The sequence below is a fragment of the Schistocerca gregaria genome, chromosome 1 (genome assembly GCF_023897955.1).
Source record: "Schistocerca gregaria isolate iqSchGreg1 chromosome 1, iqSchGreg1.2, whole genome shotgun sequence".
In the NCBI taxonomy this organism is placed as follows: Eukaryota; Metazoa; Arthropoda; class Insecta; order Orthoptera; family Acrididae; genus Schistocerca; species Schistocerca gregaria.
Window position 1 is genome coordinate 962,404,896 of NC_064920.1, and position 24,538 is coordinate 962,429,433.

General features: G+C 38.8%; 1 protein-coding gene across 1 annotated transcript in view; it reads left to right on the forward strand.

Annotated features, from left to right (window-relative positions):
• Window positions 1–19,124, forward strand: part of LOC126276364 (sodium leak channel NALCN) — a 361,108-nt gene extending 341,984 nt beyond the window's left edge. Inside the window, exon 32 of the mRNA XM_049977270.1 lies at window positions 16,935–19,124. Coding sequence (XP_049833227.1) covers window positions 16,935–17,116 — 182 coding nt within the window. The 3' untranslated portion in view covers window positions 17,117–19,124. The remainder of the gene's footprint in view (window positions 1–16,934) is intronic.
• Window positions 19,125–24,538: the final 5,414 nt, after the last annotated feature.

The window sequence follows — 24,538 nt, forward strand, 5'->3', positions numbered from 1 at the left end:
ATTCTACTGCCACCAACTTACATCATGCGCAAGTACCATGAAGATAAGATACGAGAAATAAGGCCTCATGTGGAGGCATATAGACAGGCATTTTTCCCTCACTCTATTTGTGAGTGAAATAGGAAAGGAATTGATTGCTAGTGGTACAGGGTACCCTCCGCCATGCACTGTACTGTGGCTTTCAGAATATCTATATAGACATAGACATGTGGGGTGAGGTGGGCTGGGCTAGGCTAGAGAAAATCCAGCAGAGTCCAGCTATGAGATCTTGAGAAAATTTCTGTTAGACTGCAACTATTCACTGTTGTTACTCTATATGAAATTAGCACCAGTGGCTGTGCTGCTCTAACTAAGAACATCACCAAAAGGGTATTGGCTCCAAAGATGTCCCATTAAATAAACTTATAGCCAATCTTGCAACTGTTGTGATTTCTTGGGCAGAGGGAAATTGATTTTGGTAGTGCAACATTGATTTGTGCACAAGCTTAGCATTCATGCACCATTCTTTTGATACTGATATCTAGCCTAGGAGTCACTCCTTGTCAAATTGCCTAATTTCAGACCTATTTCCTGCTTAACCTACCACAGATTTCAGTGAAATTTTTTGTGAAAGTTTTCATATCTCTCCAATGAGCATTGGTAATGTTTAAAATATGTCGAAAGAATACTGGTGGAGATATAGTCACTTTTTTGATTCCAGTGTGACTGTGTGCAGAGTTGTTGTATTGTGGGTAATATTTTGTTGAAAGAAATGAAATTTAACCACCTTGTATAACTTTATGCATTCTGTTAAAAATAATGATGAAAAGAATTTTACAACTCACATTAATTCAGAAAATTTAAGACTAACTCGCCTAGTCTAACATGGTCTGTTGGACACAAAAATCGGGGCATGAAAAAAATGTATGCTTTGGTTTCAAGCATACAGAAATCATGTTTGATATTACAATGTGTGCTAACAGTACCTGAAAATTGAGTATTGAAGAATATTGTTCAATTCATAAAAATTGGGGCAGCAAAAATGCAATGGTAAAAGCTGGAATATAACAAGTACAGTGGCTAAATCTGCAGTGGGAAAAATGTAGGTACTTCCAAACTTTTAACATTAATTCTGTGATGAGTTTAGGAAAAATAAAAATGCCTTACTGTGAAGTGTGAATGCCACTCTAGGGAGTGGTGTCCAAAATCATGTACTAGCTCACTGAAAATCAGATATTGTATTCTACAGTAATAATTCAATTGTTAATATCATTTAATGAATGTAGTTTCTGACAACACTATATGTCGTATTGCAATTAGCATACCAAAAATTGTAGTCTGAATAATAAATCTAAGTGAGGCAGAGTTTGAGTAATGCTTTCACAGATTCAAGTACATAATTTGTGCAACCTAAATACTTGAACAAAAATTGAAAAATTATTAAAAAAAATTAACTATTGGCAGAAGTGCAGCCATAGCAGGTATAGTATTTCCAGCTTGCTGTGTTACGTGTTAACCTAAGGGAGGAAGTTGTGTGCAGGAGCTGTCTGTGAAATGTGTAACCTTTCTTGTGGTTATTATTGTATTTTAACTATTAGGGTATCAATTTTTTTTGTGTAGATTGGGGACCAGCTCAGCATTTGTCTAAACAAGCATGGAAACCCATCTAAAAGCTGCATTCAGGCTGGTCTGTGTACCAGACCAATTTTGTAATCCACTGTGCAGATTCAATCTGAGTCTGGCTCACCACCTGTATCACCAGCAGCTGTATCAGCAGGGCATTCTACAAGGACCCATTAAGCAGTTTGATATATAAAGGGATTTATAGATGACAGCAGAGCTCGTTATCCCCAAGAACTGTGAATCATATGCTATGTTTTTTACATGCAATGTACACACTCTGGATTTTGTGCTGCTTCTGAGCTACAGATGATAGATATAGATGTTTCCTGCAGTCTTATGATTATGCATTGTAATCAGTCACTTATTTTGTGTTGAACAAATACATTGTAATTATGCACTACATTCAGTGACCCCAAGTTTTCAAATCATGCTCTGTGTGATGGTAAACAATTGTTGCTGCTGAATAGTTGCTCTTCCAAACAGCATCCCTTACAAGCAAACCAGTTGCCTGTTCACTTGTGTTTCTTGTGCTTTAGGTACTTGGGCTAAGCATGGCTCTGTTTAATAAGAATATCTTGATGCAGTCATAGGGTTGAGCCGCACATGTCAGCTTTCATGCCCCGCAACTATTCACTGCAAATAATAACTTGTAGCTGTGATCCTGCAGTCAAATAGAGTCTATGTATTGACTAGAATTGTGAGTTAACAAAATACACAGGAATACAAAATAAAAGTTAAATGAATAATTTAATAACAAGGGCTCTATTCTAACATCTGTAATTGTTGTAGATGAGAGAGAATTATCTTGAATAATATTTAATCAAGAGAGGACATCTCAAATAAATGTGAAGTGGTCCTACAATATTCGGTTAAAATACAGACAGAAAATACCCTTATTGAATGCAGCAAAGTTAGGTTGAGAGTGTTACAAGAATGGTAGCAAAATACCCACACTAAATAATCATCAAAGATACACAAATACTAACACCAGAATTAAATTTTCAATCTGCAGAGGAGTGCGCACTGATATAAAACTTTGTGGCAGATTAAAACTGTGCCGGACTGAGACTCAAACTCAGGGCCTTTGCTCTACTGACTGACCTACTCAAGAATGACTCACAACCTATCCTCACAGCTCTCCTTCTGCCAGTACCTCATCTCCTACCTTTGAAACTTCTCAGAAGCTGTACTGCAGGACTTGAAGAACTAGCACTCCTGGAAGAAAGGATATTGTGGAGACATGGGTTAGCCACAGTGAAATTTTCACTCTGCAGTGGAGTGTGTATTGAAATGGAACTTCCGAGCAGATTAAAACTGTGTGCTGGATTGAGACTTGAACTTGGGACCTTTGCCTTTCATGGACAAGTGCTCTACCGCCTGAGCTACCCAAGCATGACTCATGACCCAGTCTCACTCATAACCCATTCTCACAATTCTCCTTGCACTAGTACCTTGTCTCCTACCTTTGAAAGTTACAGAAGTTCTCCTGTGAAACTTGCACGACTAGAACTCCTGGAAGATAGGATATTGCAGACACATGCCTTAGCCACAGCCTTGCGAATGTTTCCAGAATGAAATTTTCACCCTGCAGCAGAGTGTGCATTAATTTGAAACAGGAAGTTTCAAATCAGGTCACTCTGTTGCAAAGTGAAAATTTCATTCTGAAAACATCCTCAAGTCTGTGGCTAACCCATGTCTGTGCAGTATCCTTTCTTCCAAGCATGCTAGTCTTGCAAGTTTCACAGGAGGACGTCTGTGAAGTTTTGAAGGTAGGAGACCAGGTACTTGCAGAAGTAGAGTTGTGAGGACAGATCGTAAGTCATGCTTGGGTAGTTCAGTCAGTAGAGCACTTGCCCGCAAAAGGCCTAGGTCCAAATTCGAGTCTTGGTCTGGCACAAAGTTGTAATCTGTCAGGAAGTTTCGAAAACTATGTCAATTTGGTGATCACAGTACACAAAATGTTCTTCAGTCAAACCAGTCCAGACATCAGCATGATGATTCACAAATTGACACATGCAGTACAAAGGATAGTAACTCACATTCCGCCTATCTTCAGTTGTGTTATACAAGCAGAAAAGTTAGGGCCCTACATTAGAGCACATTCAAACCTCTCAAAATATAAGTCCCTTCAGAAGTTAAGGTATGGTAGCTGCCGTTCATCACCCAGAATCAATCACCTACACAATCAAATACCACTCGTTACCATGGGTCTGCCTCCTTAAAGCACAAACATATAAGCCAAGAATTGCTCAGCTCTTCCCTCAAAAAGTCACATTCTCCCATTGACTCTTGTAATTTACCACCATTGTCTGCTTTTCCACTGGTTGAAGGCTGACCCATCCAAAAATACATTGTTCATAAGTTCTACAGACATGACTTGACCATTTCTCAGACTAAACTAATATATTACAACAGTATTTAAACAAAGAAATGTTATTAACATTCTGTCACACCCAGGCCACTCATGATAAATATAAATAGAATTTCTGTTCATAAATAAATAATCCAGAGTTCTTGCGCAAATACGCTCATGATAAATGACAACAGATTGTCATTAAACGTTGTTTACAGAATTATTGGTAATATTGGTTACACAGTTATTTAGGCCTGTTTGTCAGAAGCATATTTTGGCACTCTTTTACAAAGGTGGTGTCACCTAACACATGCAATTGCTCACTTATTAAACTACCATGGTTTTGTATTATCTGTTGTAACTGATATTTAAATACAGTTTTCAGTGAAATAATAAATTGTTCATGAAATAAATAAACAAATGTGACAAAACACGAGGTATTCATGCTGTATTCATTTGCTGTGTGATTGTGGGGGGACAGTCTTCTTACAAACATTTGCATACTGAAATGATTTAAAAATGTAATAAATCAAGAAATAAAGTAGATACAGATATGAAGCTTTCAGAGGTGATAGCTCTAGTGTAATTTTATCACCTAAAATGTAGTATGTTAAAATCACACAAAGCATTTAAAAGATGTGAATTTAGAGGTTCACTGTGAATGTGTTTATTCACTGTGAAATATTAATTTCTGTCATTTTAAAGATATTGAAAATACAGCATGTATCAATAAGAATCATCCAGTTCAGCATTTGTTTCTGAAACTAATAAACATATAAAATGAATTTTGTTTTTTGATACATGGGAAACTCAAAAAGTTTTTTTTCACTTTTATGAACGTTTAGTATGCCTCATTTAGAAGTGTGGCATATGTCAAGTCAGTATTCAAATTGTTCCCACACTGCAGCGAACATGTCTTGAGTTAAGCTTCCACAGCTGCTGTTTTGCGAGGTCTCAATTCATTCATTGTTGTTGGTAATGGGGGCTCATAAAAAACAGTCTTTTATAAACCTCCACAAGAAATAATCACAAATAGTCAGCTCCTGTGATCTTGGAGGCCAGTAATGTAAGGCTGACTCATTTGATCTGGTTTGACTGATCCATCATTCAGTAAGCCTTTAATTTAAAAATTCCCGCACATCCAGCTGCCAGTGTGGTGGTGTACCATCCTGTTGGTGAATGAAGTCATTTGATTCAGTCTCCAACTGTGAGAAAAGAAAGTTCTCAAGCATATCAAGATATGTGCTTCCTGTAACAGTGTTATCTGCCAAGAAAAGTGGACCATACATCATTTTCCGTAAAACTGCACAAAACACATTAAAATTTGGATGGTCCCTCTCATGTTGTACCATTTCATGTGATTGTTCCATACCCCATATTCTCACATTATGACGGTTCATCTTTCTATTTCAATGGAAAGTTGCATCATCACTAAACACCAAACATGGAAGAAAACTTATCATGTACCAATTGTAGGCAAATGATCGGCATGCCTACTAATGTTACAGCTGGAACAATCGCATCACATGTCATAAAAATTGAATCACAGGCCAGAATCATAACACACATCTTATGTAAATTCTCACATAAAATGCACTGCACAGAACCACTCATAACAACAGCTTCATGTAATCAGTTCCTACAGTGTCAAACACACAGAATCTAGCAAGCAGCTGACTTACCATTAACAAACATGATCGTTAGTACAATTACAGTGAAAACCCCACCCTTCTGGTTGGAGAACCCAATATTGTGGTTCACTCAACTTGAGGGCCAATTTGTCTCCGTCCACATTGCCTCAGATGAAACTAAATAGGCCTATAGTTACGTGGTAGCTGCACTTAATGAGCATATGGCTATGGAAATACAAGTCATCCTACCCTTGCCACTAATCACTGAAAAATACATCTGTATCAAGCATGTACCTGTTGCAGTCAGAAATAAGCAACTTAAAAAATTGTGTTGCGCTGAAGAACTTGATAACCATATACTGTCTCAACTTTGTCACCTTTGCATAATCACAAACAGTACAATTAATGATTCTGTGGAATATTTGAGTGACATACTTTGCTGTGGATGCACCGAAAATATTTACAGTTTTCACTAGTGGCCTTGATGCTTTCACAGAAATTACTGACCAAATAGCCAAGATGTATCCAACAATGGACATCACAACTGTCTCCGTCAGAACAAAGACTTCTCTGGAAGCACTGCAAGCACAAATCACTTGCGTCATGGTGGTAATGCCCTTCCAGCAGACACTGGCAGTCACCCACTGGGTAGAATATCTCCTGATATCACAAAAAATTTGGAGTTGCAGCTCAGTAATGTTGCCATCCTGTGAAAAGGGAAATGCTGCCAGAAATCAGCAGCTATGGCACTTGATTTCAAACCAAGACAGCCATCAACTGTAATAACAGAGCCCTCTACCAAGCTCCAATTTCTCATTAATACAAGTGCTGATCTCTCAGTTTACCATTCTTCTTGTCTTCTGTGGAAAAATACCAATGGCCATTACCTGTATACTGTAAATGGATCACCCATCAAGACTTACAGCTACATCAACTTACATCTAAACTTCAATCTTCAATGTGAACTCGTTATGGAGGCCTGTTGTTGCTGACATACTGTACCCAATTGTTGGAGCAGATTTCTTATCATTTTAAAGCATATTCCCACATCTTCACAGTTGAAGCATGCTTGACTCTACAACATAGTTGTCTGTCATCGACATTTACGCAGTGCCAACCATGCTGACATCAAAGTGGTTGCAGCGATTTACCATACAATGACCTGCTTCGTCAGTTCCATAAAGTCAACTGTCCATCATCTTCTCCAGCATCGGTAAGACACTTCGTGCTACATCACACACGGGCTCGCCATCTTCATCCAAAGAAACTAAAGACCATAAAGCAAGAGTTGTTTTCATGTTAGCACAAGAAATCTGTCACCCTTCACATAACAGTTGGCTGGGTATCTCCATTCCGTACTGTCCCAAGAAGAGTAACAGGTAATGCCCTTGTGGCAACTATCAGCTAAACCATTGTTCGCTCTCCATTTAAACTTTACAAATTTGTGTGAATGCAATGCTGCCTAAACTTCCCAGAGCTTCATGGAGGGAGTAACTAGAAACTTATAATTCTGTTATGTCTACATTTATGACGTACTTGTAATGTCTTCCAGTGAGGCAGAGCATCTAATACACCCACAGCAGATGTTCACTAGACTACAAGAACATGGTTTAGTGATTAACCTGAAAAAAATTGTCTTTGGAGCAACAGAAGTAAAATTCTTAGGGTACGTTATCAATGCACAAGAAATCCTGCCAATGAAAGACAGAGTAGAAGCTATTCCTCAGTTTCTCCAGCTCCCTAAAATATGAGGATTATGCCATTTCTTGGGTTGCACAAACTGGTTTCAGTGTTTTGTCCAAAATCATGAATTTTTGGCAGTACCTCTCAATGAGATGATAAAAGATTCACCTAACATGGAGACACACCAAGTGTACTAGTGGAAAAAAAGCATTCTTGACCAGAGTGAAAGCTGCTGTTGTGTAAACTTACACTGTTCTGGACACACGTCTCGCAGATATGGTGAATGCATGGTGACTGCAGTCGGTGTAACTTGACTGGAAATCTGTAGCTATATGTAGCAAAAAAGTATCACTTTCACTAGCAGATTGGTCAACATATGACTGTGAGCTGTATGCAGAGTTTTTGTCAACCAAAACGTTTTGGCACATCCATGAAGATAGACATTTTACACTTCTCACAGGCCATAGGCTACTTATGTTCACTTTCCTTCAGGAGTGAGACAAACCATTACCATGCTAATTGTGGCATTTGGACTCCTTAGTACAGTTTGCTATGGATACCTGTTGATAGTGAGCAGGATGGACCACCAGATGAATTATCTCTCATTGACGCCATCACGAAGGAGCTTGATTTCATAGCACTTAGCGGTGCCGAGGAAGCAGGCTACAAATTGAAGGCATGCCTTGAAATATTGTCAGGCTTATAGCAGTGACGTATTCAAATACCAGGCTCCAATGTAGTGGTATACTGTGATATATCAACGCACCAAGCATGAAGTACATTAAGTCATCTCTCTTCAAAGCTTCCTCAGTATTGCTTAGTATGAAATGTATTCGAACCTGTGCCTACTACCCCTCCCCCTCCCCCGACACCCCATCCCCCCTCCCCCCTCCCCCCTCCCACTCCTATCCTGCTAATGGTCCTGTGAAATGGCTCCAGTGACAATCAAAAGGTTCACCTAGTTGCCATGCCACACAGCATTGGACTGACAGCATCCTTATTGTTCTACAAGGCCTCCTGGTTGCTTTCAAAGAAAGCAAAAGTAGTGTATGGTCAGACCCTTCGACTATCAAGAGAATTCTTTACTAATACATCCAACAGTATTGTAGACGCCTTGGGCTTATGCAACATTTTCACTCACAGATATGCAAGCACTATCCTGCCATTTGAAAAGAACATTCAACCCAGTAACCACACGTTTTCTGCAACTTACAGTTCTCCAAAGAAAGATTTCATCTGACATGATGCCATTCAGTAACCTCTCCAATCATCATACAATGGCCATACATGTTATTGGCACACCAAAACAAAATATTTGATGTTGACTTCAATGGCTCTTATGTGCCAGTATATGTAGATACAGTCAAGTCAGTCTTTATTGTAGTTGAGACCTACACCGGTACAGAGACAGCAGTTAACAATGAAACACTACCTGTGGGTGATTCTGGGGCACTCATTTTTGGTGCTACATATGTTTTAACCCCAAATGTTGTCGACACTTGGAAGGTGGGGGACAGTGAGCTGTCTGCTACATTTTGTATGTGCAGTGTAAACTCTCTGATTCTTCATACTGCCTCTGAACCACACAAATAAATGATAAGTATAGATGCTCCTTGCACTCTTACAATTACATGTTGTAATTAATCACCTATGTTGTACTTATCATGACTTAGATCTGAATCAAGTCATGAAAAGATAGGCACCATTGATTTATGGCCAATGTTCTTAATGCTCTTGCTGCTGAGAGTAAAGCTGCAATTCTTGCAAAACGATTGCCACTGCCACAATATGAGAAACTCCCAAGTCCATACAGAAAATTGTTTAGTTGTGTTATAACTGGGATATTTTGCATTGTTATGTCAATCTCAATTCTCCTTTATTGTACACCAAATACAAATGCCACTGAAGTGCAATAGACATGTGTAGTGGGCAACCAGTCCATTGTAAGCTCTGCAACTGTCCAGCTGTCTAGTTCCAAAAGTGCTGTAGGAATAGTTAAATTCTGTAGTCAGCATAGGAACTTGAAGCCCAAGTCCAAATATCAAGCTCAACACAAATGTGTCTGATGCAAAATAGAAGTTCATGAAAATCACACATTGCATGTTGGACCACCATTCAGCGAGACCTTCAGAGGTGGTGGTCCAGACTGCTATACACACCTGTACCTCTGACACCCAGTAGCACGTCCTCTTGCATTGATGCTTGCCTATATTCATTGTGGCATGCTATCCACAAGTTCATCAAGGCACTGCTGGTCCAGATTGTCCCACTCCTCAGTGGCAATTTGGCTTAGATCCCTCAGAGTGGTTGGTGGGTCACATTGTCCATAAACAGCCCTTTTAATCTATTCTAGGCATTTCCGATAGGTTTCATGTCTCGAGAACATGCTGGCCACTCTAGTCAAGTGATGTCGTTATCCTGAAGGAAGTAATTCACAAGATGTGTACGATGGGAGTGCGAATTGTTTTCCATGAAGACGAATACCTCGCCAATGTGCTGCTGATATGGTTGCACTATCATTCGAGGATGGCATTCACGTTTTGTACAGCCATTATAGCATCTTCCATGACCACCAGCATCCACATCAGCCACACATAATGCCACCTCAAAGTAGCAGGTAACCTCCTCCTTCTTGCAGTCACTGGACAGTGTATCTAAGGCGTTCAACCTGACCGGGTTGCCACCAAACACGTATCCGATGATTGTCTGGTTGAAGGCATATGTGACACTCTTCAGTGAAGAGAACATGGTGCCAATCCTGAGCAGTTCATTCAGAGTGTTGTTGAGCCCATCTGTACTGTGCTGAATGGTGTTGTGGTTGCAAGGATGGACCTCACCATGGACGTGGGGAGTAAAGTTGCACATCGTGCACCATATTGCGCACGGTTTGAGTCATAACAGGACGTCCTGTGGGTGTGCAAAAAGCATTATTCAACATGGTGACATTGCTATCAGGGTTCCTGCGAGCCATAATCAGTAGGTAGCCATCATCTACTGCAGTATTAGCCCTTGGGTGGCCTGAGCGAGGCATGTCATTGACAGTTCCTATCTCTCTGTATCGCCTCCATGTCCAAACAATATCACTTCCCTTCCTGGCACAAAGTAACAATGCAGACGCAATCAAACCACGGTATTGACAGTCTAGGCATGGTTGAACTATAAACAACACGAGCCATGTAGCTCCTTCCTCATGGAACTACTGGAACTGATCGGCTGTCGGACCCCCTCCGCCTAATAGGCGCTGCTCATTCATGGTTGTTTACATCTTTTGGCAGATTTAGTGGCATCTCTAAACAGTCAAAGGGACTGTGCCTGTGATACAATATCCACAGTTAATGTCTATCTTCATGAGTTCTGGGAACTGGGGTGACTCAAAACTTTTTTTTTATGTATGTATGTACACTCACTTCTTTCACATCATATATGTCTCTCAGCAGTACTGAAATTTGATGTCCTGAAAGTTGATGATGACCAGCCACTCTGTTTCCTTGTAATTTTACAGTATGCATATTCTGTTGGTGAAGCAGTACACTTTTCCCACTGAACAGTGGGATGAACGTGACACCTTTAAGGTGCAGTAATGCTTACCACAAAACTTGCAATATCAAACTTTGCAATTGTATATTTATTGCATTCATTCGTTCGCACATTGTTTTACATACATGTTACTTTTTGTTTATCTATATTGATTCTACGACAAAGGGAAAAAATACTGATTGTTTATACTCACTGTGACTGTGAATGAACTTTTTACTCAAGTAATTGAAAAGTCACTAGTTTTGAAAATAGTTCCTAGCTATTCAGTTATGTTACTCATTTGTTGTCTGTGTACATCAGCTTCATGTAAATACTCTTACACACATAAAGGAAACTAATCATTAAAGTGTAACACATACAGAAGATTACTTTAACAGTGATTATTGTTCTCTATGGGACATTTTTTGCTGGAAGCCATGTATTCATATAATTTTGAAGAATAATTACCAAGCATGAATGATAACATAGGAATACCTTCAAATTATTGACCAATGTCTGGGCATGATTAATTCCTTGCTTCATAAATACAATAAAGAATCTTCCTTCTCTGAAATCACTGATCTCATCTTTTTTCATGGATAATTGAATGTCCTTATCCATATTTCTTTGTTTTTCGGAGATACTACAAACCTGTAAGAAAGTTTGTACGAGAACACGAGAATCTATTCTGAACCCAAGAATCTGTCAGTAACAAAAGTTATATATAAAAATTATTTTTGTGTTTTGTGTTATGGTTTTCTAAGTCATGTTTCAGCCTAAAATAACTCTCACAAATAATCACAAAAGCCATTACAAGTAAATTTTCTGACATTTGGATGTAAGAATTACAAGTTCTGGAAATAGTCTTTGTCAAGTGTGGCTGTTGACTTTGCACAACCCTCTTACTGCTTATTTTTACAGAAAAAATATTGCCACACTATCTCAGATATTTATTCTGTAAGACAACAGTGAATTCAAAGATATAAGATACAAGAGCATTTTGTTTACGAGCCATCACATTGAGAAAGATTTATAAGTGTAAAACAGGGTGAACTATCTTATCAGCACGTTGGTTTCATTTAATTTATTGTCTGTTAATGCAGTAGGAAACTATATGTATTGTTTTTTGTGACAAATAGTATTATATGTTTATCAAATGTCTGCTTGTGTCTGTGTATGTGCGGATGGATATGTATGTGTGTGTGTGTGTGTGTGTGTGTGTGTGTGTGTGTACCTGTCCTTTCTTCCCCCTAAGGTAAGTCTTTCTGCTCCCGGGATTGGAATGACTCCTTACCCTCCCCCTTAAAACCTGCATCCTTTCGTCTTTCCCTCTCCTTCCCTATTTCCTGAAGAATATATATATTAAAAACAAAGATTCCATGACTTACCAAACAGGAAAGTGCTGGTAGATAGGCACAATAAAAAAACACACCCACAAAATTTCGAGCATTCGCAACCCACGGTTGCTTCGTCAGGAAAGAGGAAGGAGAGGGAAAGATGAAAGGATGTGGGTTTTAAGGGAGAGGGTAAGGAGTCATTCCAATCCCGGGAGCGGAAAGACTTACCTTAGGGGGAAAAAAGGACAGGTATACACTCGCGCACACACACATATCCATCCACACATATACAGACACAAGCAGACCCACATCCTTTCATCTTTCCCTCTCCTTCCCTCTTTCCTGACGAAGCAACCGTGGGTTGCGAAAGCTTGAAATTTTGTGGGTGTGTTTGTGTGTTTTTTTATTGTGCCTATCTACCAGCGCTTTCCCGTTTGGGAAGTCATAGAATCTTTGTTTTTAATATATTTTTCCCATGTGGAATGTTTCTTTCTATTTTATATATAAACAAAGATTCCAAGACTTACCAAGCGGGAAAGCGCCAGTAGATAGGCACAATGAATAAAACACACAAACACACACACAGAATTTTGAGCTTTCGCAACTGGCGGCTGTTTCGTCAGGAAAGAGGGAAGGAAAAGGAAAGATGAAAGGATGTGGGTTTTAAGGGAGAGGGTAAGGAGTCATTCCAATCCCGGGAGCGGAAAGACTTACCTTGTTGTTGTTGTCTTCAGTCCTGAGACTGGTTTGATGCAGCTCTCCATGCTACTCTATCCTGTGCAAGCTGCTTCATCTCCCAGTACCTACTGCAACCTACATCCTTCTGAATCTGCTTAGTGTACTCATCTCTCGGTCTCCCTCTACGATTTTTACCCTCCACGCTGCCCTCCAATGCTAAATTTGTGATCCCTTGATGCCTCAAAACATGTCCTACCAACCGATCCCTTCTTCTAGTCAAGTTGTGCCACAAACTTCTCTTCTCCCCAATCCTATTCAACACCTCCTCATTAGTTACGTGATCTATCCACCTTATCTTCAGTATTCTTCTGTAGCACCACATTTCGAAAGCTTCTATTCTCTTCCTGTCCAAACTAGTTATCGTCCATGTTTCACTTCCATACATGGCTACACTCCAAACAAATACTTTCAGAAACGACTTCTTGATACATAAATCTATATTCGATGTTAACAAATTTCTCTTCTTTAGAAACGCTTTCCTTGCCATTGCCAGTCTACATTTGATATCCTCTCTACTTCGACCATCATCAGTTATTTTACTTCCTAAATAGCAAAACTCCTTTACTACTTTAAGTGTCTCATTTCCTAATGTAATTCCATCAGCATCACCCGACTTAATTTGACTACATTCCATTATCCTCGTTTTGCTTTTGTTAATGTTCATCTTATATCCTCCTTTCAAGACACTGTCCATTCCGTTCAACTGCTCTTCCAAGTCCTTCGCCGTCTCTGACAGAATTACAATGTCATCGGCGAACCTCAAAGTTTTTACTTCGTCTCCATGAATTTTAATACCTACTCCAAATTTTTCTTTTGTTTCCTTTACTGCTTGCTCAATATACAGATTGAATAACATCGGGGAGAGGCTACAACCCTGTCTCACTCCTTTCCCAACCACTGCTTCCCTTTCATGCCCCTCGACTCTTATGACTGCCATCTGGTTTCTGTACAAATTATAAATAACCTTTCGCTCCCTGTATTTTACCCCTGCCACCTTTAGAATTTGAAAAAGAGTATTCCAGTCAACATTGTCAAAAGCTTTCTCTAAGTCTACAAATGCTAGAAACGTAGGTTTGCCTTTTCTTAATCTTTCTTCTAAGATAAATCGTAACGTCAGTATTGCCTCACGTGTTCCAACATTTCGACGGAATCCAAACTGATCCTCCCCGAGGTCTGCATCTACCAGTTTTTCCATTCGTCTGTAAAGAATTCGCGTTAGTATTTTGCAGCCGTGGCTTATTAAACTGATAATTCGGTAATTTTCACATCTGTCAGCACCTGCTTTCTTTGGGATTGGAATTATTATATTCTTCTTGAAGACTGAGGGTATTTCGCCAGTCTCATACATCTTGCTGACCAGCTGGTAGAGTTTTGACAGGACTGGTTGTCCCAAGGCCGTCAGTAGTTCTAATGGAATGTTGTCTACTCCGGGGGCCTTGTTTCGACTCAGGTCTTTCAGTGCTCTGTCAAACTCTTCACGCAGTATCCTATCTCCCATTTCGTCTTCATCTACATCCTCTCCCATTTCCATAATATTGTCCTCAAGTACCTCGCCCTTGTATAAACCTTCTATATACTCCTTCCACCTTTCTGCCTTCCCTTCTTTGCTTAGAACTGGGCTGCCATCTGAGCTCTTGATATTCATACACGTGGTTCTCTTCTCTCCAAAGGTCTCTCTAATTTTCCTGTAGGCAGTATCTATCTTACCCCTAGTGAGATAAGCTTCTACATCCTTACATTCGTCCTCTAGCCATCCCTGCTTAGCCGTTTTGCACTTTCTGTCGATCTCGTTTTTGAGACGTTTGTATTCCTTTTTGCCTGCTTCATTTACTGCGTTTTTATATTTTCTCCTTTCATCAATTAAATTCAATATTTCTTCTGTTACCCAAGGATTTCTAGCAGCCCTCGTCTTTGTACCTACTTTATCCTCTGCTGCCTTCACTACTACATCCCTCAAAGCTACCCATTCTTCTTCTACTGTATTTCTTTCCCCTATTCCTGTCAATTGTTCCCTTATGCTCTCCCTGAAACTCTGTACAACCTCTGGTTCTTTCAGTTTATCCAGGTCCCATCTCCTTAATTTCCCACATTTTTGCAGTTTCTTCAGTTTTAGTCTACAGGTCATAACCAATAGATTGTGGTCAGAGTCCACATCTGCCCCTGGAAATGTCTTACAACTTAAAACCTGGTTCCTAAATCTCTGTCTTACCATTATATAATCTATCTGATACCTTTTAGTATCTCCAGGGTTCTTCCACGTATACAACCTTCTTTCATGATTCTTAAACCAAGTGTTAGCTATGATTAAGTTGTGCTCTGTGCAAAATTCTACTAGGCGGCTTTCTCTTTCATTTCTTAGCCCCAATCCATATTCACCTACTATGTTTCCTTCTCTCCCTTTTCCTACACTCGAATTCCAGTCACCCATTACTATTAAATTTTCGTCTCCCTTCACTATCTGAATATTTTCTTTTATTTCATCGTACATTTCTTCAATTTCTTCATCATCTGCAGAGCTAGTTGGCATATAAACTTGTACTACTGTAGTAGGTGTGGGCTTCGTATCTATCTTGCCCACAATAATGCGTTCACTATGCTGTTTGTAGTAGCTTACCCGCATTCCTATTTTCCTATTCATTATTAAACCTACTCCTGCATTACCCCTATTTGATTTTGTGTTTATAACCATGTGTTCACCTGACCAGAAGTCTTGTTCCTCCTGCCACCGAACTTCACTAATTCCCACTATATCTAACTTTAACCTATCCATTTCCCTTTTTAAATTTTCTAACCTACCTGCCCGATTAAGGGATCTGACATTCCATGCTCCGATCCGTAGAACGCCAGTTTTCTTTCTCCTGATAACGACATCCTCCTGAGTAGTCCCCGCCCGGAGATCCGAATGGGGGACTATTACCTTAGGCGGAAAAAAGGATAGGTATATACTCGCGCGCACACATACACATATCCAACCATACATACACAGACCCACCAGGCCTCAACCTCTGCTAATTTTAAGTTGCCGCCACTCATACCTCAACTGACATCTCTGCCCAAACTCTTTGCCTTTAAATATGTCTGCTGGTGTCTGCATATGTGTGTATGGATATGTGTGTGTCTGCGAGTGTATACCTGTCCTTTTTTCCCCCTAAGGTAAGTCTTTCCACTCCCAGAATGACTCCTTACCCTCTCCCTTAAAACCCACATCCTTTCGTCTTTCCCTCTCCTTCCCTCTTTCCTGACAAAGCAACCATTGGTTGCAAAAGCTTGAACTTTTGTGTGTGTGTGTGTGTGTGTGTGTGTGTGTGTGTTTTTTTGTTTTTTTTTTTTTATTTGTGTCTATCTACCAGTGCTTTCCTGTTTGGTGAGTCATGGAATCTTTGTTTTTAATATATTTATCCCATGTGGAATGTTTCTTACTGAAACTTACCAAACAAAAGTGTTGGTATGTTGATAGAGACAAAAAACACATAAACACACACACAAATTACAAGCTTTCGCTACCCACGGTTGCTTCATCAGGAAAGAGGGAAGGAGAGGGAAAGACGAAAGGATCTGGGTTTTAAGGGAGAGGATAAAGAGTCATTCCAATCCTGGAAGCGGAAAGACTTACCTTAGGGGGAAAAAAGGACAGGCATACACTCGCACATTCACACATATCCATCCAAACATATACAGACACAAGCAGATATATGTAAATGCATTTACATATGTCTGCCTGTGTCTGTATATTTGGGGATGGATATGTGTATGTGTGTGTGTGTGAGTGTATACCTGTCATTTTTTTCCCCCTAAGGTAACTCTTTCCACTCCCGGGATTGGAATGACTGCTTACCCTCTCCCTTAATACCCACATCATTTTGTCTTTCCCTCTCCTTCCCTCTTTCCTGATGAAGCAACCTTGGGTTGCGAAAGCTTGAAATTTGTGTGCGTGTTTGTGTGTTTTTTATTGTGTGTAAACAGAATGTCATAACAACAACAACAACAACAGTACATCATTATGCTACTAGAAAGATAAAAAGTTGGAGTGGATAGTACAGTAAATGAAGATAAAAATAATAAATTTTTTCGCAGGTGGCAGTAAGAATAATCTGCCTCATTTGACTGAAGGTCCTGAGCCCAGCAGATTGCTGCGAGACATCACAGCTAACAAAACCGCCATGCCAAAGATGTCCAATGTGCAACTGGAAGTCAAAGACTGGTGGCTGGAACAACTTGGTTACAATACTGATTCGAGTGAAGAAGATTCCTTCTAGTGAGATATCATCTATTTCAGTGTAGTAGTTCAGTCTGGTTACCAGCAACTGTTCATGATTTTTATATGAATTAATCATTACTTGAAAGAGTAAATCTCTGTAAGAGAGAGAAATAGAGATACATGTGTGTGTCTATGGGAAAAAAGATGCGAGGTGGGAAATTATATTTGTACACCACTTTTAGGTCAACGAGAGATTCTGAGTGAAACACTTCTTCACCCAGAAACAAATACTGTTACACTTTATTACTATTGTTAAACAACAATCATTTATTTAGTTTTTAGTGTGGTTGCTTTCTACTGTGTGCATTCTTTTCTGTTATAGTTTGAATAACAAATAGGTAAAAGATAATGCTTACTTAATACATCTGTCAAGATGCCGAAAAGATAACAGTTTTATCAGCATTTGAAGATTTTCTATCCTCGTTCTTCCACACAGACATGTTACATGGTAAATGCACCCAAAATATCTCAAATAAATTAGCCACTGTCTCAGACACTGTCTTTTAGTCCCGAAGTTATTCTGCTTTGCACTCACATAAAAAATCGCTCTTGAATTAATTGGAATTTTGTATTATTTCCAATACTATAACTTATCATATTCTTTGACAATATAATGTAACTGGACCAATAAAAAAATCTAATCATGAAGCGGCAGCAGGAGAACAAACACATAAAAGGAGGTCATACTTATGCAAGCTTTTGGACCAGTGGCTCCATTTTCCATCAGAAGGGAAAGGAAAGGGCGTAAAGGTAGAGGACTGGAGAGTTTTATGGAAAGGGATAGATTTTAGAAAAGACACCCAGAACTGCAGGTCCTTTTCTTTCACCCCTCTTCCTTCCCCTTTCAACCATTCTGCTAGAAGAAGCAGCCACTGACTCCAAAATCTTGCATAAGTATAACCTTCTTTTAAGTGAGTGTGTTCTCCAGCCATCACTTGGTGAGTAGTTTCTTTATCTGTCAAATTACATTATATTATGACATTCTTTGTTATTCTTTTCTTTCCCATGTTCAAACTCCACATGCAGTCTTTTTCATCTGTATTTCCTCCCCTCTTCACTTGTATGACATAAAATGACAAAAAACAAAGGCAAATGAGTTGTAATGCAATGAGATGCAGAGTATGTAAAAAATCTAGGCATTGTTTTGTCATCTTACACCTTTTAAATTCTGCATTATCACTAAAATACATTGTTCCTTATTCTCCAACCTACAGTTTTCTGTCACAGGAATCACAACTGAAAATAATGCTGGTGCATTCTCTCTATTACCTGGATACATAATTTTTGTACTTCATTCTGTTTCTTCTCTCCAAAATGTGTCTCTTAACCACATCATTTTCTGGAGTGTCCATATTGTTTACACATTTTTCAGCCTTTTTGCCTATGTTTATATAATTGTTTCTTATTTCAGCTTTCCTTGGAACTTAAGTTCAAGTGGTAGGACATCAGATCCTGGGCTGCTGTTAAACCTACCAGCCATGCCTCATACAACAGATACAAATGGGTATCTGATTTCATAGAATTAAATATCCAGCCACACATCTCCCTCGGGGGGAGGGGGGAAGTTCCTAGAGATGCCATACTAAATCCGTAAAACAGTATTATCTGTCCCGTTCCATGTTCCTATCGTAATCGTTTATGGTCTGTAGCTCACCCTTCCTACAGTTGTTTTTACTATGTTTTCTGGGGTGCAGTCGTCTGTGCTTTATAATGTGGCAGCTTTGGCTTGTGGGCACCCAGTCTGTAAACTTACCCAACACCTGTTAGGTGTTGCTGGGGTCAGATCCACCAACTCTCCATAAGCATGACTGTAGGAGTAAATTTTCCTTTTTAATATATCATAAGACTATTTTATATGAATTGTGAATTCAAATTTGGCTGTTTTTAAGAAAAGAATGCACATTCTTATCACAACTTTGTTTGGACCATGCTTAAAATAGCTAATCTCTTAAAAATGACTGTGATGTTTAATAGTTCTGTGTAAGGAAATGTGTTTATTGTTAAAAAAAATAAAGTTATTTTCTTACATATTTACTTCTGCTAGTAGTGTTTCATTACAATACTGGAAAACACAACTATGCAAAATAAATCCTTTTAAAACTCACCATATAGCAGAGATGCTGAGTCGCAGATAGCCATAACAAAAAGTCTCTCACAATTATAGCTTTCAACTGTTAAGGCCTTCAACAACAACAGACAAACACAGGTGCGCACACACATTTTTTCACAGGTGGCAGTAAAATAATCTGCCTCATTTGACTGAAGGTCCTGAGCCCAGTAGATTGCTGCGAGACATCACAGCTAAAATGCCAAAGATGTCCAATGTGCAACTGGAAGTCAAAGACTGGTGGCTGGAACAACTTGGTTACAATACTGATTTGAGTGACGAAGATTCCTTCTAGCAGGATATCATCTCTTTCAGTGGAGTAGTTCAATCGGCTTGCCAGCAACTGTTTATGATTTTTATATGAATTAATTATTACTTGAAAGAGTAAGTCTCTGTAAGAGAGAGAAATGGAGATACATGTGGTTGTCTATGGGGAAAAATGGTGTGGGGTCGGGGCTTATATTTGTACACTAGTGTTTAGGTCAACAAGAAATTCTGAGTGAAACATGTTTCATTCTTCACACAGAAACAAATATGGTTACACATTAGTAGTACTGTTGAACAAACAGCATTTATTCATTTTTAGTGTGGTTGCTTTCTGCTGTGTGTGTTCTTTTCTGTTATAGTTTGAATAGCAAATATGTGAAAGATATTGCTCACTAGATACATCTATCATGATACCAAAAAGGTAACAGTTTTATCAGCATTTCAAGAGTTTCTATCCTAGTTCTTCCAAACAGACATGCTGCATGCTCAAATAAATTAGCCACTGTCTCAGACACTGTCTTTTAGTCGTGAAGTTATTCTACTTTGCACTTGCATAAAAAAATCACTCTTGAATTATTTGGAATTTTGTATTATTTCCAATACTATAACTTTTAATATTTTTTGACAATATAATGCAACTGGACGGATAAAAAAAACTACTCATGAAGTGGCAGCAGGAGAACACACACATAAAAGGAGGTCATACTTATGCAAGCTTTTGGAGCCAGTAGTTCATTTTTCCATCAGAAGGGAAAAGAAGAGGGGCAAAGGAATAGGACTGGAGAGTTATATTTTGGGAAAGCTACACAGAATGACAGGTCCTTTTCCTTCAACTCTCTTCCTTCCCCTTCAACCGTTCTGCTAGAAGAAGTAGCCACTGTCTCCTAAAATTTGCATAAGTATAACCTTCTTTTAAGTGTGTGTGTGTTCTCCTGCCGTCACTTGGTGAGTAGTTTCTTTATCTGTCCAATCACATTACATTATCATATTCTTTGTTATTCTTTTCTGCCCCAGTTTTCAAACCGCACATGCAACCTTTTTCATCTGTATTTCCTCCCCTCTCCACTTGTATAACATAAAATGACAATAAACAAAGGCAAATGAGTTGTAATGCAATGAGGTGCAGAATATGTAAGAAATCTAGGCTTTGTTTTGTCATCTTACAACTTTTAAAGTCTGCCTTATCACTAAAACACATTGTTCCTTATTCTCCAAGCTAAAGTTTTCTGTCACAGGAATGACAACTGAAAATAATGCTGGTATATTCTCTCAATTACCTGGTTACATAATTTTTGTACTTCATTCTGTTTCTTCTCTCCAAAATGTATCTCTTAACCACATCATTTTCTGTCTTTCTCCAATGACTTAAATACTATTTTTACTATCTTAGTTCTCATGGTGTTTCCACATTGTTTACACATTTTTCAGCCTTTTTGCCTATGTTTATATAATTGTTTCTTATTTCAGCTTTACTTGGAACTAAAGTTCAAGTGGTAGGACATCAGATTCTGGACCCAAAGGTCCTGCATCCTGGGCTGCTGTTAAATCTATCAGCCATGCCTCATACAACAGATACAAATGAGTGTGGGATTTCATAGAATTAAATGTCCATCCACACTGCTCCCTCAAAAAAAAAAGTTCCTAGTGATGCCATACTAAAACTGTGAAACAGTATTATCTGTCCCTTTCCACATTTCTATCGTAATCGTTTATGGTCTATAGGTCACCCTTCCTACAGTTGTTTTTACTAAGTTTTCTGGGATGCAGTCTTCTGTGCTTTATAACATGGCAGCTTTGACTTGTGGGCATGCAGTGTGGAAAACATGATTATGCAAAACAAGTCCTTTTAAAACTCACCATTTAGCAGAGATGCTGATCCGCACATAGACATAACATAAAAACTCTCACAAATATAGCTTTCAGCCATTAAGGCTTTCATCAACAATAGACTCACACATGTGTGCATGGGTGCGCGCACACACACACACACACACACACACACGACTGTAGTCTCAGGCAACTGAAACAACATTCCATCCTGGATTTTTCCATTGATTGAATGCCTTTAAAAATATGGTGTTACCTGTGACCACTGTAATGACCTTACCCTTGTCTAGTTAACAGTGACGTCACTAGAGAGGGAGCACAAGCTCAGATTGGGGAAGGATGAGAAAGGAAATCACTCATGCCCTGTTAAAGAATCTAACCCATCATTTGCCTTCAACAGTTTGGGGAATCCACAGAAAACCTAAATCTGCTACTCCCCATACAGAGAAGACATTGCGTCGCAGAGAGGCAACACAAGAAGACTGCTATACATTTAAGCTTTTGACCAAGTGTTTTCTTTTAAAGTAGAAAACGTGCATACATCACCACTGTCTCTGGCTGCTGTGGCCAGTTGCAGTCCTCAGTCAAGCCACTGTGGCCATACACATTGGTCATGGATGTGTGAGTTCTGCGTGTATGAACGTCTGTGTGTTTTCTGCCTTGGAAGAAGATGTTTTGGACAAAAGCTTAAATGTATAGCTGTGTTTTCATTGTGCCTGTCTGCAACTCAACATCTCCTCTGTATAGAGTGTACCAATCCTTTTTGTAATATTGTTGCTATTCATCCTGGACTCTCCATTGTTTGACAATACCTAAATCTGGATGGTTGAATGAGGATTTGAACCATCATCCTCCCGAAGTGACAGTCCAGTCAGCTAACCACTGTACTTCATATGAATGGATAACTTGGTTTTGCTCAGAGCAGTGACAATTATTGTTAGGAATGCTAGATCATGGATAATAAGAGATGTCATTCCTTTTGGCCTGTTATTGTTAAACTTATGGTCAAGTCATATTATTATATCTAATGTTCAGTTGTCATTCTCATTGAAATATTTTTGTTTTTAACTATGAAGTGCAGTGACCATTGGATGTAGATGCCCAGCCAGACTTAAAAGCGACCACTGATCTTTAGCCCATATTTACTAAGGCTTTCCCCACATGGGATAGGCTGGCCATTTGCTGATGGAGGACAGTTTCCTGAGGTGTCACAGGTAGGCAATATTCACATACATGCAGCCAACAAGCATTTTTTGATTAAAATTCCCTAGGTTTAACTAAAACCTGTCTCCACCATCACTATTCCACTAGTGATGGACTTATAAAAGGAGTTCGAAAATCTGTTTATAAATGCAATACCATTTTCCCATGTTACACTAGCTGTTAATGATGTCTTTTCATAAATGTAGTTTACAACTCTCCAGTTTAATAAGAAGACATGTATCAAGATCAGAAGCTTTAATTAAGATGTATTATTCTTAAGATTGGGAAAAATATGTCCTATGTCCTTTGAAATATGCAAGAAAAGTCTATACAAGTAATCAGACAGCATTAAAAAAGTGAATGCCAGTCACCAAGCTTCAAACATAACATAACAACTTGTTTGGTAAACTTTAATTCAGAAAAATTTTCTTGAGAAAGGAATAATGTTTGAATCAGTTAGCCATTTACTTCCACAGTTGGGTTGGAATTCAAAACAGCAAGTAATGAAATCCACCCTCAATACAACTAGAGGTGTCAAAATGTTGTGTAAAGAGATAACAGCTTGACTGCAAACCCAAAAAGTTATAAATCATCATTTTGCCAGGATAGCCTGAATGACCACAATGTTGGTGATGTTCATAAATCTTCCCACAAAGAATTTTATCCACATCAAGCTTTTCATCAACGAAGACTTTTGTAATGGATAGGTTGGTATCTTTTAAAAATTTATTCCCTCAAAATGAAGTAGGCGTTCACGCCAACACCTAGAAAGATCATTCAGATATAAATTGTAAACTTGTTCATTTGACTTACTTAGTGACTGAACAGCCTAGTGAAAAGGGAAATCAGGGTGTGAGAATGGAGAAGGGAAGGGATAACCTTGCGCACAACTGTCTTAACTCAGGTTCCCAGTTTTGGAATCACTATGGGTGAATGGGAGGTACCACTGTCTGTTGCACAACACATTATTATTCATTTGCTTGCCAACAAAAATGAGATCAATTAAAATTTTTAAAATCTAAATGTTCAGATGGGTCCAGAAATTTTGAAACGGTCATCATATAGTTGAAAAATGGTGTTGTGTGATCAGTGTCAATGAAGACAATATTTGAGCTGTGTGTAACCTTGTGGTAAGCAATATTCGCGTTACTGTTGTTGAGATTGCATCACTGGTGGGGGATAAGTATTGAAGGCGTCCATACCAATTTATTGGACACACTAGGTTACAAGAATATATCAGAAAGATTAAGTTCTGTGTCATCTCACCAAAGCACAAAGTAATATGTTCAAAGGCTTCTGGTAACAACTTATATATCAACAAAAATAAACCAATGTAATTCTTCAGGCTTTCCTGGTGATCTAATGACATCTTGGGTTGTCAGGTGTTCTGTTGGATATCAGCGTTGTACTTGCACGATCTTTCAGTAACGTAGCTTGTTACCTTCATCGGGTGTGACCTGAGACTATTCCTCGAGTGGACCTGGTCCACTATTTATGCTTGTGGCCTTCCCCCTTTACCAGGTGCTCCCTCTGCAGTCCGCACCCGCTCGCTGCAATCTTCTGGAGCATTTCTGCAATTTTAAAGACATATTTGCTAAACAAAATATCACACTTCAATTTAAGTAAGTCTTCTTAACTCTGAACCATACAATTACATTAAAATTTCAGTTGCTTTAGGTGTCAAACTAAATTAGGTCCTCCTAAATAAGCTTAATGAATTTTTGTTGCTAGATGGAGGCAAGCTATATGTTCTATGAATGCAATTTTTATAGAAAATGAGTTTGCTTTTTGCAAGACTATTATGAAATTTCATGTAAGTACTGCAAATGCTGATATTTATGGTAGAAACCACAGATTTTGCTAATCAAGTAGATGACAAACAAAAATTGAAGTCTGTTGGTGCTAAATTTCTATATGGCAGTACTACCATGTGTTCTAGAGGTCTTGCATGACTTAAAATTTGAAACCATGTGATCTCTTCTTAAGATAGCAGACCAAACTGTTTGCAGGATTATT